The 18968-nt window shown below is 38.6% G+C and overlaps 1 protein-coding gene across 1 annotated transcript in view; it reads left to right on the top strand.

Moving 5' to 3' along the window:
* Positions 1 to 18968, top strand: part of ITPR2 (inositol 1,4,5-trisphosphate receptor type 2) — a 534949-nt gene that overhangs the window by 272918 nt on the left and 243063 nt on the right. Inside the window, exons 33-34 of the mRNA XM_081250074.1 lie at positions 12374 to 12502; positions 13728 to 13848. Of these exons, the coding sequence (XP_081106200.1) occupies positions 12374 to 12502; positions 13728 to 13848 (250 nt within the window). The remainder of the gene's footprint in view (positions 1 to 12373; positions 12503 to 13727; positions 13849 to 18968) is intronic.

Raw genomic sequence — 18968 nt, 5'->3', positions numbered from 1 at the left:
TGAATCTTAATGAGATCCTTGCTGGGTAGAGTAATCTTGGTTGTAGGTTCTTCCCTTTCATCACTTTAAGTATATCATGCCACTGCCTTCTGGCTCTAGAGTTTCTCATGAGAAATCAGTTGTTAACCTTATGGGAATTCCCTTGTATGTTATTTGTCATTTTTCCCTTGCTGCTTTCAATAATTTTTCTTTGTCTTTAATTTTTGCCAATTTGATTAGTATGTGTCTCAGCGTGTTTCTCCTTGGGTTTATCCTGTATAGGACTCACTGCATTTCCTGGACTTGGGTTGCTATTTCCTTTCCCATGTTAGGGATGTTTTCGACTATAATCTCTTCAAATATTTTCTCTGGTCCTTTCTCGCTCTCTTCTCCTTCTGGACCCCTATAATGCGAATGTTGTTGCGTTTAATGTTGTCCCAGAGGTCTCTTAGGCTGTCTTCATTTCTTTTCATTCTTTTGTCTTTATTCTGTTCCACAGCAGTGAATTCCACCATTCTGTCATCCAGGTCACTTATCCTTTCTTCTGCCTCAGTTATTCTGCTATTGATTCCTTCCAGTGTAGTTTTCATTTCAGTTATTGTATTGTTCATCTCTGTTTGTTTGTTCTTTAATTTTTCTGGGTCTTTTTTAAACATTTCTTGCATCTTCTTGATATTTGCCTCCATTCCTTTTCCGAGGTCCTGGATCATCTTCACTATCATTATTCTGAATTCTTTTTTTGGAAGATTTCCTATCTCCACTTCATTTAGTTGTTTTTCTGGGGTTTTATCTTTTTCCTTCATCTGGTACATAGCCCTCTGCCTTTTCATCTTGTCTATCTTTCTGTGAATGTGGTTTTTGTTCCACAGTCTGCAGGATTGTAGTTCTTCTTGCTTCTGCTATCAGCCCTCTGGTGGATGGGGCTATCTAAGAGGCTTGTGCAAGTTTCCTGATGTGAGGGACTGGTGGTGGGTAGAGCTGGCTGTTTTTCTTGTGGGCAGATCTCAGTAAAACTTTAATCTGCTTGTCTGCTGATGTGTTGGGCTGAGTTCCCTCTCTGTTGGTTGTTTGGCCTGAGGCGACCCAACACTGGAGCCTACCTGGGCTCTCTGGTGGGGCTAATGGTGGACTCTTGGAGGGCTCACACCAAGGAGTACTTCCCAGAACTTCTGCTGCCAGTGTCCTTGTCCTCACCATGAGACACAGCCACCCCCCGCCTCTGCAGGAGACCCTCCAGCACTAGCAGGTAGGTATTGTTCAGTCTCCCCTGGGGTCACTGCTCCTTCCCCTGGGTCCCGATGTGCACACTACTTTGTGTGTCCCTTCCAAGAGTGGAGTGTCTGTTTCCCCCAGTCCTGTCGATGTCCTGCAATCAAATCCCACTAGCCCTCAAAGTCTGATTCTCTAGGAATTCCTCCTCCCGTTGCCAGAACCCCAGGTTGGGAAGCCTGACGTGGGGCTCAGGACCTTCACTCCAGTGGGTGGATTTCTGTGGTATAAGTGTTCTCCTGTCTGTGAGTCACCCACCCAGCAGTTATGGGATTTGATTTTATGTGATTGCACCCCTCTTACCATCTCATTTTGGCTTCTCCTTTGTCTTTGGATGTGGGGTATCTTTTGTGGTGATTTCCAGTGTCTTCCTGTCAATCATTGTCCAGCAGCTAGTTGTGATTCTGGTGTTCTCACAAGAGGGAGTGAGAGCACATCCTTTTACTCCGCCATCTTGGTTCAGGGCCCCAGATTTTTATCTGTTATAATTTTTACTTATTCTTTCCTTCTATAGCAGCATAGAATGATTCCGTTCAGGAAGAATGTGCGTGTTTACTATTCTTCTTGCTGGTGATCTAGTTTGAAATGATAAAATTATTCAACTTAAAGGAACTTAAGATCATCTAGGCTGACCTCCTAATTTTGCTCCCGAGTTCCAGAGACATTAATTAATTTGCTAGCATGGAGTGATTCGCCTGGCTAGGAACAGAGCTGGGAGGTCTGTGGCAGCCTATTGCAGGGCTCTTTCCACAATAGCTTTTCAAATGTGTCACGACAGCCCTCATGTCTCCCATTATTTTCTCCATGACTTTCAGTGGTTCCTCTTCTGTTAAGGCTTCTGGGCTTCTTGTTTCCAGTACAGTTTTGAGTTCTTTCTAACTTGTCAGTGTTTTAAACATACGGCATTCACGATGGAACCCAGTGCTTCAGGCAGGATCCAGCCAGCACGAGGCAGATGATTATTTTAGTAGAAATTTGGAAAGCAATCCTATTTAGAAGGCAAATGAACTATTAATATGTAGTGGCCCTCATACCACCTTCCGCCTTTCTCCTCATGTTTCTCAGGAGTCAGCACCACCAAGTTCTTTTTGTTTGCTCTTGGTAAAGCTCTCTAAAGAGTCCCCTTAATTAGTATCTTTCATTTTTCTGTTTGTACCCCCTTGTCTGTTATCTTGGTAAGACCCATATAAGAAAAGCTTTCTGAAAGACTTTTTAATGAACTAAATTTGTTTATTTTTATTAATTTTATTTATTTTTATTTGTTTATTTGCCCTAGATTGTTTCACGTACTTACTCTATTCTGATTTTCTGACAGAGACTGCATCCATGTCCTGTAAATATACCAGATTTAGATAGGCAGCAGAGCTGTTAGATACATGAAAAGTTGTTCTACTGTCCTTTAGAGCATTTAACGGCAGCCCACTTTGATCTCTGTGCCAGTGCAGCTAAAATTGGTGTGTGTAGGGCAGAAATGCTTTTCTTTGCCTTCATAACTGATTGTTGTTGCAAAGTCAGGGGATTTGAGTCATCATTAGAAAGCATTTGGACGGGGAGGAGGGCAGTGTTCAGTGTCAGACTCCCTTTTCTTTTGAAGATGTTCTCAATTTTGCTATCAATTTCAAGATTCTGTAATGGCCAGCAATACCCTAAGTGATGTACTGGCAGATGACATTAGACCGAGGTATAACTTAGAGACACACCTAACACATTGTCATGTCATTGCCCCATCAGTCATTGCCAAACAAGACAAATCAGAGTATTTCATTTCCAAATAGGTCACTTGAGCATTCTCTCCCTTTGTTTAGCTTACCAAATAGGTAGGAAATGGGAGTAAAGATAAATTTATATGTACTTTGAAACACACTTTCTAGGTTCTCTAATTTGATAGGATTGTATAGGTTTTCTTTCCTTGATGATTTGATTCCATTATTTTCTTCACTTTCTGAAGTTGAATGAGCCATCGAAAAGTCTCATTCTAAAGCCTTCTTTGAATATGCCCTTATTAGCTAACATTGCAGTCAAGTGAAGAGTGTAAATATTCTGTAAATATTATTTTGTGTGTAGCACCTTTCCCTCAGTTGTAATTCTGTTTTTCTCCTCCATTTTCATGCTGAATTATACTGATGGTGCCCAGGTGGGATGAGCACTTGTTTGGCTCTTCTCGATTGATGATTGGTTGGCCCCTGTCCTGCTCTTCAAGTCAACTTCAGCGTTTATCATAGTTGATTGATTCCTTCTTGAAACCTGTCCTCACTTGGCCCCCAGGATATCAGCCCTGTTCCCACCTCACTGGCCACTCCCTTTCAATCTCCTTTGCTGTTTCCTCCAAATCTTCCCAGCTTCTAAATACTGAAATGTGCCAGGCTTAAACCTTAGACTTGCTCCCTTCTCTGTCTCCAGTCACTTGCTTGCTGATCTCATCCACTCTCCTAACTTTAATCCCAGGCTGGGTGAAGCTTGGGTCCTTCCCCTGATAGTCTCACATATCTCACTGCCCCCGTGACATCTCCAGTTGATTATCGAACCTCAAACTCTTCATTCATTTTCATGGCCCACTAAAATTAATGCCTTCTCAAGTCATTTGTGTCTCAGTAAACGGCAATTCCATCATTCAGTCTAGGCATTCAGGCATAAAAATCTTGGTGTCATCTGTAACTCTTATTTTCTTGCTCTTCAGTTTAATCCTTTAGCAAATTCTGCAAGCTTTAACCTTAAAATATTCAAAATCTGACTACCTCTGAATACTTTGATCACTGCCACCCTGCAACAAAGTACCATTAACTCTCATCCGGATACCTTCAGTAGCTTCATAACCTGTTTTCCCTGCTTCTACTCTTGCCCCCTCCCTTCATCATCTCTTCTCTATACAGCAGCTATAATGATTTAAAAAGAGGAAGAACTTTGATTCAGGTCACTCCTCTGCTCAGATTCCTCACAGAGTAAAACCACTACATGATTGGGCTCTCCCCTGTCCAACAAACACCCCCATCCCTGCCCTCACTTCCCAGTGTCCTCTTGTTCTCCCCCTACCTAGCTCTCTGCTTCACCTGGTGGCCTCTTGCTGCTCCTCAGATACGGCAAACACACTCTCATCTCAGCATCTTTGCATCTGCCTGGGGTGCTCTCATCCCCCAGGTACCCTCCATTCTCGTGACTTCTTTCAGGTCCTTGCCTAAAGTCTTCAGAGAGGCCTTGGCTGACTACCTGGTGTAAAGTGACAATGTCTTCCTTCCGTCCCTCTTTCATTTGCTTCATTTTATCCCCACCTGATGTTTTTATATGTATTTGTGTTTGTTTCTGCTGAAACAAAAGAAAGGCAGAGATTTTGTCTGTTTGGTTCACTGCTGCATAGCTGACCTAGAACAGCGTCTCACGCATAGTAGATACTCAGTATTTGTGTTATTATTTATGTATTTATTTAGGCTGCACCATGTGGCCCACAGGATCCCAGTTTCCCCACCAGGGACTGAACCTGGGCCATGGCAGTGAAAGCTCTGAGTCCCAACCGGGGAATTCCCAGTATTGGTGGAATAAATAAATAAATATCATCTGAAGTTAAAAATATTTAAAAAGTGAATTTGAAAACAAATTATGTGGTTTTAGCATAGAATTAAGTGGGCCTGTCAATGGAATGGAATAAATAGCCAGAAAAAGATTTTTACTTATGTAAGCCATTAAGATATAATAAAGAAATTATCACCTATTAGTAGGGAAGTGATGGGTTATTTCTGGTGATCAGCAAACTTTTTCTGTGAAGATCTTGATAGTTTTTTAGGCTACCATCACAGCTCTTACTTATAACAATTACTAAAGGGAAAGGAGTCATAGACAATATATAAATAAATAGATATGGCTAGATTTGACCCATGATAGTTTGCCTACCCCTGGATTATTAAATTAATAATAATAAACTCCATTAGGGTTGTGATTTTTATATATTTTGTTGTTCACTGATGGATCCCAGGTACACAGAATGTTCTTGGCATGGAATATGGGCATTCAATAAAAATTGTTGATTTGAACTAAATCAAAATGACATTTGAAGACCCTGGCTATTTGGGGTGAAATGAACTCAGTTCATGTCCTCACATCATACATTAGCATAAATTGCAATAGATTTTAGAGATAAATGTGAAATGATAAAAATGGTTGGAAATGTAGGTGGATATTTGTCTGTCTTTGGATGAGAGAGTTATTTTTAAGCATAAGAGCAATAGATGAAATTAGCTAAGGAAAAACGTTTCACTATTTGAAAATTTAAAACTTAAGTATATAAAAACATCATAAAAATAAAAGAACATCAAAATAGAAAAAGTTACACTACATTAAAAAAGAACTAATAACCTTTATACAAAGAACATATAAATAGATACATAGATAGATAAGAAAAGCACTATAACAATCTAATGATAAAATGAGCCAAATTCAGGCATTCATGATTTATAGAGGAGGACATACAAGTAAATCCCTGAGAAAATAGTCAACTGTTAATAATTTTAAGAAAATAAAAAGGAAAATAAGATCTAATTTCTAACTGTCAAAGTTTAAGAGTAAAAGGATAAAAGTAAAACGATAATATTAAATGTTGGTTTACATACCTTGCTGATGAGAGTAAATTTATGCTGTCTTTTTGAAAAGCATTTTGGTAGTACATTAAAAAAAGCCTTCATACCTTTTTAATGTGTCAAGTAATTTACCTTCCAAGAATCTGTCCCTTAGGAAATAATTAGAAATGATATCAAGGATTTATGGGCAAGGAAGTTCAACATACTTTTATAATAAAATACAGTAGGAAATAGTTTACATATTTAATAATAAAGAAATGGTTCAACAAATTATGATATATCTATAAGACTGAAGTTATAGTATCACTGATTATTTTTTGAAGATTTTTAATGATATGAGAAGTGCTAGTGATTGAGTGATGAGTATTAAAAGGGGAATAAAAAACCAGTTATCCAGAATTATGTCCATTATGTAAAATATATAGGAGCAAAAAGATTAGAAGAAAAGATTCCAAGATGTTAACCATGGTTTTGTTTGGATTTTGAGATTATGGATAATTTTTGTTTTCCATTTTGTATTTTTGTATTTTTTACAGGGTTCCTACAGTTAATATTTTTCTTAACATCAATATATATTACCTTTTAAAAAATGAATTTAAAATTCTAAGAAAGCATAGGCACGGATGACTCACATAAAAAAGAGATATTAAAAGCGAATGTTTGGAAAAGTTTTGGCCTCATAAATAAAGGAATGCAAATTAAAATAAATATGAGATGTCACCTCAGATATTTATAAGAACATTTTTACTGCCTATGAGGAATAAAAAAATGATTTTTAAGATTTGTATTCCGTGGTCTGTATGATCAAAAGTATATTACTGGCAAGAGCTGCCCTATCTGGTAGGGTAGCAACTTGCCACATTTAAATTTAAATTTTAATTAGATAAAATAAAATTAAAAAAACCATTTCAAGTGCTCAATAAGCACATGCCTAGTGGTTACGATCTTGGACATCCCAGATATAGAAGATTTCCATCATTGCTGAAAGTCCTCTTGGACAGAGCTGCTCCAGTGTATGTATGATAACTTATTTAACCCAATCTGTCATCTTTGGAAAAGTAAGAGTCACTTTTAGAGCAGAAGAGAGAAGGGACATCATATATACAAGGGGAGAAATCTCAGAAATAATTATATCTAGAAATTACACTTAATGTTTATTTGTTCAACCAATGATTTAAATACCTACTATGTGCTAAGGTACTGCATGTGCAGTGGGGAGCAAGACAGAGCAGCTCCTGGTGTCTAGGGACTTATATTCTAATGGTGGAGACAGATTTTTACTTGCTTTTTCCCCAGAAACCTCCGTGGCTATTTCTTCACTTCCTTCGGTTTTTTGTTAAAATGTTACCTTATACAGAGAAGTTCTCCAAGCAATTTAGATAAAATAGTAATCGTTCTCCGTACCTACTCCTCCTGCTGTATTGCCTGCACTACTTGCTCTTTATTTTTCTGAAAGTCTATTTATTTGCTCTATTTTTACCACTTGTATGTTTGTTAATTTGTATATTGTGTATCTCTTTTGATTAGAATCAGAGCTCCAGTAGAGTAGGGACTTTGTTTGGTTTGGTTCACTGTTCTAACTCCTAGTCTAATAGTTAGTGGGGTTTTTTTTTTTTTTTTTTTTTGCGGTACACGGGCCTCTCACTGTTGTGGCCTCTCCCATTGTGGAGCACAGGCTCCGGACGTGCAGGCTCAGCGGCCATGGCTCACGGGCCCAGCCGCTCTGCGGCATATGGGATCCTCCCGGACCAGGGCACGAATCCGCGTCCCCTGCATCGGCAGGCGGACTCTCAACCACTGCGCCACCAGGGAAGCCCCTAATAGTTAGTTTTAATTTAACAATTTATGTCCCTAAGTGATAGTCCATGAAATTTTATAGGTGCATAGTAAAATTCATCTGGAAGCAGAAAAGGACAGATATTTCAAAAGGTGATTTTTTTTTTCTTGGAAAGGACAATGAAGGTAGACTTGTTTTTCCAGTGTAAAACACATTACAAATTGAAAATCATTTCATTCTTATAGAATTGAATTAAAATACTTAAAAAATAATGATACATGGAGTATACCAGAGATATGAGGAGAGATTTAAACAGTGATTAGTGATACACTATAAGATAAAATTCAAGTAACCTGAGAGTGAGGCAAGAAATTACTATCAAATCAATGTTTGGAGGACAATTGGATATCAGTATGGAAAAAAACTAATCAGAATGCATAAATCAGGTCACCTACAGCAGAAAATTCAGATAGCTTAAAAAGTTAAGTAGGAGTCAAGATGTGGATGGAGATGGGAGAAGGACTCCCAAATAAAGCTAGAACAAAAATGTTCAGAATATTCTCTTCTTTTGTGGAAGGGATTTTTCCTTCTTTATATTAAACAAATGGAAAGGACCCAAATAAAAAAAAATAGTGCCTGAATGCCAAAAATTATTTTACACCATGAAATGTAATGAAAGGAATATTCTAAAGAGTCAGAATGTGAAAATACATGTGAAATGACTGCTGAAAAGTTTATTATGTAAAATATGTTTACTGATATGTAATATACAGTCATTATCCATGTTTCATTTTAAAGTCATTTTGATGGTTTGAATCATCTCTACGTGACAAAATATAGACATGAAGTTATTATGTGAAAAATGCCCTGCCTTGTTAGCAATGTCAGAAATGCCAGATAAAATAAATTTTAGGTATCATTAAACTGGAAAAAGTAATTATAATTTACAGAGAGAACAGTTCTAGCAGCAAACAGATGGCACACTCCAAGAGGTGTGGGAAGGGTTAAAGGAACCAGGAGTGACAGGGAAGCATCCAGGAATTGGTAACAATGCAAAGCTATTTCCACCCCAGGCCTGAAGGGGCAAGGGTGGCACCAGTGTTACCAGAGCCCAGAGAGAACTTGGAGACATTGCAGAAGGTCTCCAGCAGAAGCTATACCCAGAGACACAGACACTGCTGAAGCCTCAACGAGGTGAATGGAGATGGGGATGCAGGTAGAGGCAGAGGCAGAGTAGGTACCTGACTTCTTTCTCTTCCACTCTGTGATCTTCTGCCAGTGCCTCACATCAGCTGAACCTAGCCAGAGCCCGAAAGCTAGAGCTAGTGGATAGTAATGAAGGAACATCCTGTGTATGTACAGATAGGTTGTTGATATCATTGTAAATTTATTATTTTAGAGGATGAGCCCAGCAGGTAGTACAGAACTGTCTATATACCCTCATCTGGTGATTCCTCTTTTGGTGAAATATACCCCCAAAATCTGAAAGTAAAAATAATAATTTTGCATAATCCTGTATAATAGCAATAATCGGGGGGAGGGGGAATCTCATAAAAGACTCGCAAGAAAGAAATAGCTAAGAAAATAAGAAAATGATTTGTATTTTTTAGCTACGTATACCTAAACTCATTCCAAAAATGGATTAAAGCATGATGGTGCATTAGAGTGATGGAATAAATATAGCGTTTTGAAATAAGTGTTTAAATAATGATGGTACATGGGAATGTTTGATAGGAAATAATGGTATGTGAATAATATCTGCAAACAGAAACTTTAAAAATATATGTATTACACATAAAAATTAATTTAATATGATGTAATTTTATTTGAGCCATTTCTAATCTTTATTGGAAAGAAACAGTAAAAATAAATAAAAGACAAGATAAAGAAATGTTGCTAATAATTAGGTTCCTTATTTCCTGAAAAGTTTTTAAGGGCTTTAATTTAAAAAGTGGCGGGCTTCCCTGGTGGCGCTGTGGTTGAGAGTCTGCCTGCCAATGCAGGGGACATGGGTTCGTGCCCCAGTCCGGGAAGATCCCACATGCCGCGGAGCGGCTGGGCCCGTGAGCCATGGCCGCTGAGCCTGCGTGTCCGGAGCCTGTGCTCCACAATGGGAGAGGCCAGAACAGTGAGAGGCCCATGTACTGCAAAAGAAAAAAAAAACGTGGCTTCCTTATCTCTTGCCTGTCCATAATATTACAGTGTAAGATACAGGCTCTAAAGGTGAAAAAGTTGTCATTCATCTGAGGCATAAAAAGTATCTTGAACATTATTTGAATTTCTTGTACAAATGAATTAAGGAATAGGTTCCACACAGTTGTGTAAACCCAGAATTTCCATGACCAGGATTTTGAGGAAAGCCTTCATCTAGAAGTATTATAGGTAACTTTTATTAATTAATCCACTGACTAAAGCAAATCTGTGGGGTTCTTTAGCAAATGATCAGTTGCAGGTAACGTAGTGTGATTCTATGGTAGCTCCAGAAAGCCCCGTTCAATTGTGTGAAATGTCACTGGATGAGGAAGAAGCTTCTCTGGGCTGGTTATGGTAGAATTGTTCAACTACTTACTCAACTTTAATATATTTTTATCCTATGTATCAGAAAAATTCACCATAAAAGCCAGTGCTGAAAGATACTAAATGAAATAAATCCTACTTAATATCCATCATGGGAAAATCAATTTTATATTAGATCTGGGACCACATTAAATTTTAACCTGAGGTTTGCTATTCCACAAATAGTCTAACCGTTAGTTAAACTAAGATAAAATGAGTCCTTTCTTATTCTCTCTTATTCTTTCATTTAAAAAAATTAATTGGTTTATTCTTTTCACAAACATTTATTGAACATTTTGTATTTACCACGCATTATGTTATGTGCTGAAACAATAACTAAAAGATGACATAACTTGATATAATTTATTTTCTTTAATTGCATCATTCCCTACGGTAACTATGGGATTAGACACACTAAAAACCTTTTAGTTCTGATAACACCGCTGTCAGGTAGGTGTCATTTAATAGATGGGGAAAAAGTGAGCTGCCCCCGACAGGAAGCGACTTGGAAGCAAAACAGACCCTGTGCTCTTTCTTCTCTCTCCATTCAGCAAACACTGTTATTTTCCAAACTGAAACATTGGGACACATGGTTTGAGGAGGGAGTTTTTGGTGATTTTATTTGTGTGCAGGGTTTTAAAGCAATATCAGATTAAATTATGTTTCCTTACTCTTGATTAATCACCTATTGAAAAGAATAAAAAACTTACATAAAAATTTGAATTGTCCAAGAACATCTGGAACATCTGGCCACCACACTGACTCACTGTAATCTTGTGGAGATTTAAACATTCTTACTCTGCCCAGTTCTTGAGTCCTTCCTTGCACCCTATGTTCTCCCCCACTCACTTCTTTTTTTATCTCCATGTTCTTTTTTTTTCACCACCCAACTTTTTTTCATTCGGTTTTAATCGTGTATCTTAGCTTTTGCAATTTGTCAACCCTGACATGTTTGGAAATTTACAGTTTGTTTAGCAGAATGACCAATTACAGCCTTATTTAATCCCACATAAAGGTCAGAGCCCATGTTCTTTGCTGATGTTCCCTTTGCTCTGGTGTCCTGTCTTCTTGCTTAGCCAACTCTGAGAAGAAGGCACGGACACACCCTCCATGCTTCCCAGATAATCTGGGGATGAACAAGTCAAAATTGTTGGCAAGGGTTTGACCTTTGATTTTTTATTTTTATTTTATTTTTATTTTTTTTTTGCGGTACGCGGGCCTCTCACTGTTGTGGCCTCTCCCGTTGTGGAGCACAGGCTCCGGACGCGCAGGCCCAGCGGCCATGGCTCTCGGGCCCAGCTGCTCCGCGGCATGTGGGATCTTCCCGGACCGGGGCACGAACCCACCACGTCCCCTGCATCGGCAGGCGGACTCTCAACCACTGCACCACCAGGGAAGCCTGACCTTTTCTTATCTTTCTGTTTTCCTCTCCAAATATTTTCTGTTTGCATCCTCCAATCTGAGCCAGGTATTAGAGGTGAAAATGTATAGAGAGATATGAACCACCATTAATCACCTTCACCACTTTCTTGTACTTATAATGACTGTTTCCTCTTTGATTTCCTCACATCAAGTGGAAAAGTATTTTTCAGCAAAGCTAGGCTTGAGGATGGAGGGGGAAGGCTGTGTGCAGGAGGAGGGAGAAGCAGCTCTGGAAGAAGGGTCTGGGGTCTGTGAAAGAATTCTGGCCCAAGGATGAAATGGCAACCAAACTTAAAGGTGAAACTGCTACAGAATGATAAACTTTGAATGGATTTCAGGCAGAATTTTTTTAAGTATATTTATTTAGTTATTTAGTTATTTATTGGCTGCATCGGGTCTTAGTTGTGGCATCCGGGATCTTTCATTGCGGTGCGGGGCTCTTCATTTTAGTGTGCAGGTTTCTCTCTAGTTGTGGCATGCAGGTTTTCTCTTCTCTGGTTGTGGCGTGCGGGCTCCAGAGCACGTGGGCTCAGTAGCTGCAGCACGCGGGCTTAGTTGCCCCACAGCATGTGGGATCTTAGTTCCTCGACCAGGGATCGAACCCATCTCCCCTGCGTTGGAAGGCGGATTCTTTACCACTGGACCACCAGGGAAGTCCCAGAAATGTTTTTATTCAAAGCAACTTTCAAAAGCAGAAGAAATGTTATAAACAACCATTTCAGGACAATTTTTAGAAGGTTCCAGTATTGACTTATAATTCAAAGATGTGGTAGAACACATTGAGTTGTTTTGTTTTTCTCTCCAGGTTTGCAACACAACTACAGACAGGAAACACGCAGACATCTTTTTGGAGAAGTGTGTTACTGAGTCAATCATGAACGTTGTGAGCGGCTTTTTTAATTCTCCCTTTTCAGACAACAGTACCAGCCTGCAGGTAATCTAAACAAACAAGTACAAAAGAAGTCTGTCACACGGAATTTCTGTACCTTATTTGAGTGCAGAAAACTTTAATACGCTTGGAAGTCCTTTCCTACACTTCTCAAGATCACTCTTCTTTCCTATTATTTACTGTTATGCCCCTTTCTGAGTTTCCCAAACTTTATTTTAAATAAAGAGGCTCCATCTTCAAACTGAATTATGTTTGCTCTCCCTCTAAGCAAAATAGGAACTTTCATATCTGTAGATCGACTGCCAAGTGTCGAAATAACTGATAATGACTCTTTAAATGGATAGACATTTTGACTCAATAATTCCCGTTTAGTAAATCCTGAAAGAATCGGCAGGGATTTATATACTAAGATTTTCATTGAAGTGTTTATAATACTTAAAAATTGACATCAACCTTAAATGTCCACAAACAGGGGAATTGCTAAATAAATTATGGTATATCTGTAGATGGCTTATTATAGAGCAATTAAAAATCATGTTTTGAAAGAAAAATTGATGCCTAAGGAAAATGATCATGAAGCAATATAAAGTGAAACGGGCCACAAAATTGTATCATAGTATCATCCAGGTTTGTGCGTGTAAAGAATATATGTGCATGTATACATAAGAAAGCTCAGGAAGTAATTATCTTAAAAATGTTGATACTGATTATCTCTCCATGTTAGGATTACTGGTGATTTTCATTTGTATGGTTGCCAAATATTCTACAGTGATTGTGTGTTGATCTTATAAAAGTATTATTTCAGTTATACTTTTTTTAGGGAAAACTTTTGAATGAACTATTAGAATCATGTAAAATTGTTTTTGTAGGTCAAAATTGTTGTCTCCTCTACTTGCTGATCATATGAAACCAAAACATACAATCAGTGAAACAAACAAACCCAAAATGCCTGCTCTATTTATACTCGGAAATAAACCAGAGATTGTAAAAATATACTTAAATCCATGTCATTGGTTTCAAGAAATGCCATATTTTCCTGATTAAGAATACATTTAAAATAATCAGTTTTCTATAGTGTCTGGTGTGGTGCCTCTCATGAGACAGGTACAAAAATAAATATTTGTTGAATGAGATGTTCATTAAGTAGCACTGAAACTTAAAAGACAAGACTGCATTTTATTTGGTGGGCCTTTTGTGATAATGCATAGATACTGCATCAGGAGTGTTAATGGTTTAGTGACCTGTTTGCCTCTTTTCTTTCTGTTCTCAGACACATCAGCCAGTTTTTATTCAGCTGCTTCAGTCTGCCTTCAGAATTTACAATTGCACCTGGCCAAATCCGGCACAGAAAGCCTCGGTGGAGTCCTGTATCAGAACTTTGGCTGAAGTGGGTAAGTCAGAGTGTCGGATTTTACTTATTTTCACATTCTGTGAAAGAAATCAGGCTTTTGGCTAATAGGCAATACAAGTAGCTTTCCAGTTTTCAACTTAAAAAGGGAGCAGGTGTGATTTCTGTAAAGCTGAAGATCGGTGATCAGCAAACGACTCTGAAATTGCATCCTTTTTGGGAGGGGAATATAATTGTTGTATTTCTTCTCTTTAAATATTTTAAAATATATTTATTGATTTTTAAATTATTATATTTCTAACCTTAAATTTAGTATTGCATATGGTGCTTTAATATAGCTTAGTAAGATATTACACAAATGAGTTTAGTTTAATTGTTATCTCAGATTTCATTATGGAATTGTCTTGTCTGTTAAGTAGCCTGATTTATTAACATCTTCATGTGGCAGGAGAACTTTTTGAGGGGTTTTTAGATTTCTAATTTTGTGTGAAATTAATCAGTATTCATTGAGGTTCTGTTATGCATACAAGGCTTCAGAAATTCCAAATAAAATGGAATGCAAGGGGATAACAGCTAAAGGAAGGTTAGTACATTATAGGAAGAATTTCTCATAGAGTCCTCTTTTGTTTGTTTGTTTGTTTGTTTGTTTGTTTTGGCGGTACGGGGGCCTCTCCCGTTTCGGAGCACAGGCTCCAGACGCGCAGGCTCAGCGGCCATGGCGCACGGGCCCAGCCGCTCCGTGGCATGTGGGATCTTCCCGGACTGGGGCAAGAACCCGTTTCCCCTGCATTGGCAGGCAGACTCTCAACCACTGCGCCACCAGGGAAGCCCCCTCTTTTTTTTTTTTAAATAAAGTTAATTAGGGCTGTCAGAAAGGAGGAAGGAAAAGAAATATAGACTGGGTTGGACTTCAAAAAACAAACAGAGGAGCTGGATCATTCTCTCAACTAGAGGTGGTTCTGCAGGCATTGGGAAGGGAAGCTTATAGTGTGTTTCATAATCGTGGTCATCGTCACTGCTGACATTTGTCAGTGCACACCATTTGCAATGCTAAGCAATTCACACGTATTATCTCATTTAATCCTTAGGTAGGCTCCTTGATTATTTACATTTTACAGTTGAGGAAACAGAATTATCTAGATTAGGTAACTTGGCCAGGGTTATGGTATGTGCTCAGTAAATATTTGATAAATGAATAAATGGTTTAACTAATTAATGACCACGTAAAATATTTTTAGTCTTTTCTCCCCACCTGCAATTTGGTTTAAGTAATTTAATATTAACAAAATTTAATGATGGTGCAGTTTTAATTTGAGTACATTCAAAAGCAGTTATAACCCGAGGATCAATTGAAAATTATTAGAACTAAGAGATTAATAGAGTTCATCTAGGTGATTAATTATAAATAAGTATTAACTTGGTAGACTTTCTATATATCCAAAAGGGAGAAAAAATGTGAAAAAGATATGTCATAACAGCAATAGAAATAGTAGTTACTTAAGAGAAAACTTAAGAAAAACAAGAGAATAAAATTATAATGATATTTTGAGGGATATGAAAGATTTTAATAAATGGAGAGTTATACTATTTCTGGATTTCAAAATTCAACTTGTAAGGATGCCAGTTCTCCTCAAAATTATAATTTTAATGCTTTACATCCGAGACCCCTCCTTTGCACACACCCTTCCCTCATCACGGCCCACTCGGGCTTAGGCACCCCATGTAGGGCCACGCCCCACAAAGATGCATCCTCTGGCAGCTTGGTCTTTGCCACCTTCCTGCAGTTCCCCCTGGTCCATGTCACCCTGCTGCTCTGAGGGATGGCCTCTCTTCCCTGGTGGCCTCTGACTCTGTGCTGGGTCACTCGTTTGCATGAATACCCTTATCACCTTTGACATGGTGCCAAGCTGTCCCCTGCCGTGGACGCCCTCCTCACCCGACTCAAGTCTAATTCTCCACTCCCGGCAGCCTCCTGTGCACATGCCTTCCACTCCTTTCTGGGCTCGAATGCTCTGGACCACCTCGGCCCCTAGCACTCCTTGTCCAGCGCTGGCACTTGACTTTTCTCTGCTCCTCCTCCAGGTTTTAGGACAGAATAGTTCAGGAAGGGAAGGGAAGAGATAAAGGAAGAGGCCACCATATGCGTTGCCAAAAATAAAGAAGGACACAGAAGAGAACCTAAATTTTATTTTAAAAAGTTGCACATAGCAAAATGTCCGGCAGGATATCAATAAAGAAATAACACTGGTATCTCTGGCTGGTGGAATTATAGGTCAGTCTGGTCCTGTTGTTCTTGCTTTCCTGTAACTTCTGAGTTCTTAATAATATACTTTTCAAGTTATGATAAAACAGTACTAAAAGCATCTTCATTTGGACAAAATCAGCTGGGAAATATACTAACCATTAAAAACTAAAATCTGAAGGAAAAGCAAAGAAATGTGATGATGCTATTTACTTTACATAGGAATACATTGTGTTTGCTGCCAAGTATATTTCTATATTTTATATTTTAAGGCTGTCCCCCCTCTTCCTCATCTCCTTCCTGCTTTCTATCCTCTAATTCTCTTCCTCCTCCCCTTTTTTTCTCCCCTCTTTTTTCCTCCCCTCTTTTTTCCTCCTGCTCTTCCTCCCTCAGTACTTAGCAAATGCAATGGAGGGGAGACACCAGTTGGCCCTACCCGGGGCACAGAGGGCGTGCTGTTCACACCACTTACAAATTGAGAAGCAAAGAGCTTTGAGCCACAAGTGAGATTCCATGCTGTGCTTTCCCTCCGTGTTGCAAGTTGCTGCTTCAGTGGTGTTCCCTGTGTACTCACATCAGCATGGCAGAGCTTTAGGGGTGTAAAACAGTCACTGAGACTGGATCAGTCTAAAGATTCTTTCATTCCATTTTCTACCATTTCCTCGACTGTTTATGATTTAACAGGAAATTTTAGTCTCTTTGTATGCTAAAAGACATATGTGATAGGAAGTCTAAAAAATAATTATATCTAAGTCTACAATCAGGGTAGGTTTGGAAGAGTGATGTATTGGTATAAAATCTGTTTTATCTTTGTGAGGATTGTTTTTTAATTGAAGTATAGTTGATTGACAATGTTTCAGATATATAGCACAGTGATTCAGCTATACATAAATATACATATTCTTTTTTATATTCTTTTCCATTCTGGTTTATTATAGGATATTGAATATAGTTCCCTGTGCTAGATAGTAGGATCTTGTTGGTTATCTATTTTATGTATAGTACTGCGTATCTGTTAATCCCAAACTCCTAATTTATCCCTCTGTTACCCCTTTCCCCTTTGCTGAACATAAGTTTGTTTTCTCTGTCTGTGAGTCTGTTTCTGTTTTGTAAATAAGTTCATTTGTATCATATTTTAGATTCCACATATAAGTGATATCAAATGACATTTGTCTTTCCCTGTCTGACTTACTTCACTTAGTATGATGATCTCTAGGTCCGTCCATGTTGCTGCAAATGGCAAGCATGTTTTCTTCCACTTCCTTGTTTGTTGTTTCCACCTGAACAGTTAGGAAGCTATGGAGATTCCATCCCGCTCTCCCCCGCATTTGTACTTCCCCCTCCTTCTCCTCCATAATGGCCTAGTTTGACCCCTCTTTGCTTCCTTTTTGGACCACTGTAGGCATTCAATGTTCCTTCCTTCTGTCTTTCTTCACTTAAATAAATCTGCTACCAGAATAATCTTCTTGAAGTGAAATTCTCTCTGTTGGTTTAAAAGCATCAACAACAAAGTCCTCAGCCTTCAGCAGCATACCTTTGTCTAACAAACTAAGGATGGATTCCTCTTTGCAATGTTTGTGGCCTCCACAGCCCTACCTCCTCTTTTGACCTTGCACACTGCTTCTCACCCCCACCCAGCAAACTGAACTATTATGCCCCAGGCATTGCTCACACTATAACTTTCCTTCTCCAGTTTCCACCATTGCCATCTCTCAGCATCTTTTCTATTACTCAAAAAAATTCTTTGTCCAAATTCCTCCATAAAAGCCATTTCTGACTCCCAGGTCCAGATCTGAACTCACCCTCATTTGGCCGTTTATACTTTTCTTATGGTCTTTACTGTATCTTAGCTTACATCATCATAGGTATTAATCTACTAGATTTTGAGGGACAATGACTATGAAGTATCTGTCAAAAAGACATTAATAAAAGCTATTGTCTAGGATAAAAAAGGTGAAAAGCCAAATTCTGCTTTGCGATGGGTAGGCCACATCTTTTTTTGTTTGTTGGTGGATGCTCTTTATGGAAAAACACATAACCAAAATGAGAGGCATTCAGAAGTGAGCATCCATAGTAGTAAAGGGATCTAAACCCATCTTACTTGTGTAGTGATTGAAAACATTTGAAATATTTAGACAAAGAAAAGAAATCCAAGGGGGAACATAATTATTTTCCAACATTTCAAGGTATGAATGGACTTCTTTTACAGGTTCCCAGGAATGGGATTATAATTAACATATGGTAGCTGCAAGAGGCAGATTTTTGTCCCATTGTAAAGAATAACTATTTTACAGTTAGTAGTCTTAAAACCTTGGGAGTCACATATGATTCTTCCCTTTTGTTCACTTGCATTAAATACAATACCAAGTTCTATTGGTTTCACTTCTAAAATACATCTTTTTGTGTTCTCTTGTGGGGCACCCTTGTCCAAATACACCATAATCTGACATGGATTACAGAACAGTCTCCTTACTGAACTCCCCACCTCTACCCCAGTCTCACTACAGTCCATTCCCTACACAATAATTAGAGTGATCTTAAAATGTAAATCAAACCATATCTTTCACCTATGTACAACTCTCCATTTCACTGAAGATTCCTATGCCTTTTCATGACTTAGAAAGCCCTTCATCATCTGAGCTTCATCTACTACTACTTTCCCCCATTTCCCTACCCTCACTTCACCCACACTGGCCTTCATTCTGTCTCTCATCTACAAGCCTTTTTCTCCTCGTAGGGCATTTGCGTGTGCTGTTCCCACTATTTGGATCCTTATCTCCCAGATGGTCACATGTTCAAAAGTTCAGTGCTCAGTGAAGTGTTCCAGCTCCCCCCATCCTATCTTACTGTCTTGGCACTTATCACTATTTGAAAGCACCTTGTTTGTTTGTTTGTTTGCTTCTTTGTTGTCAGCTTCTCCC

Source organism: Mesoplodon bidens, assembly GCF_964165515.1.
Source record: "Mesoplodon bidens genome assembly, chromosome: 11".
Taxonomy (NCBI): domain Eukaryota; kingdom Metazoa; phylum Chordata; class Mammalia; order Artiodactyla; family Ziphiidae; genus Mesoplodon; species Mesoplodon bidens.
This window is presented reverse-complemented; position numbering and strand designations above follow the sequence as displayed.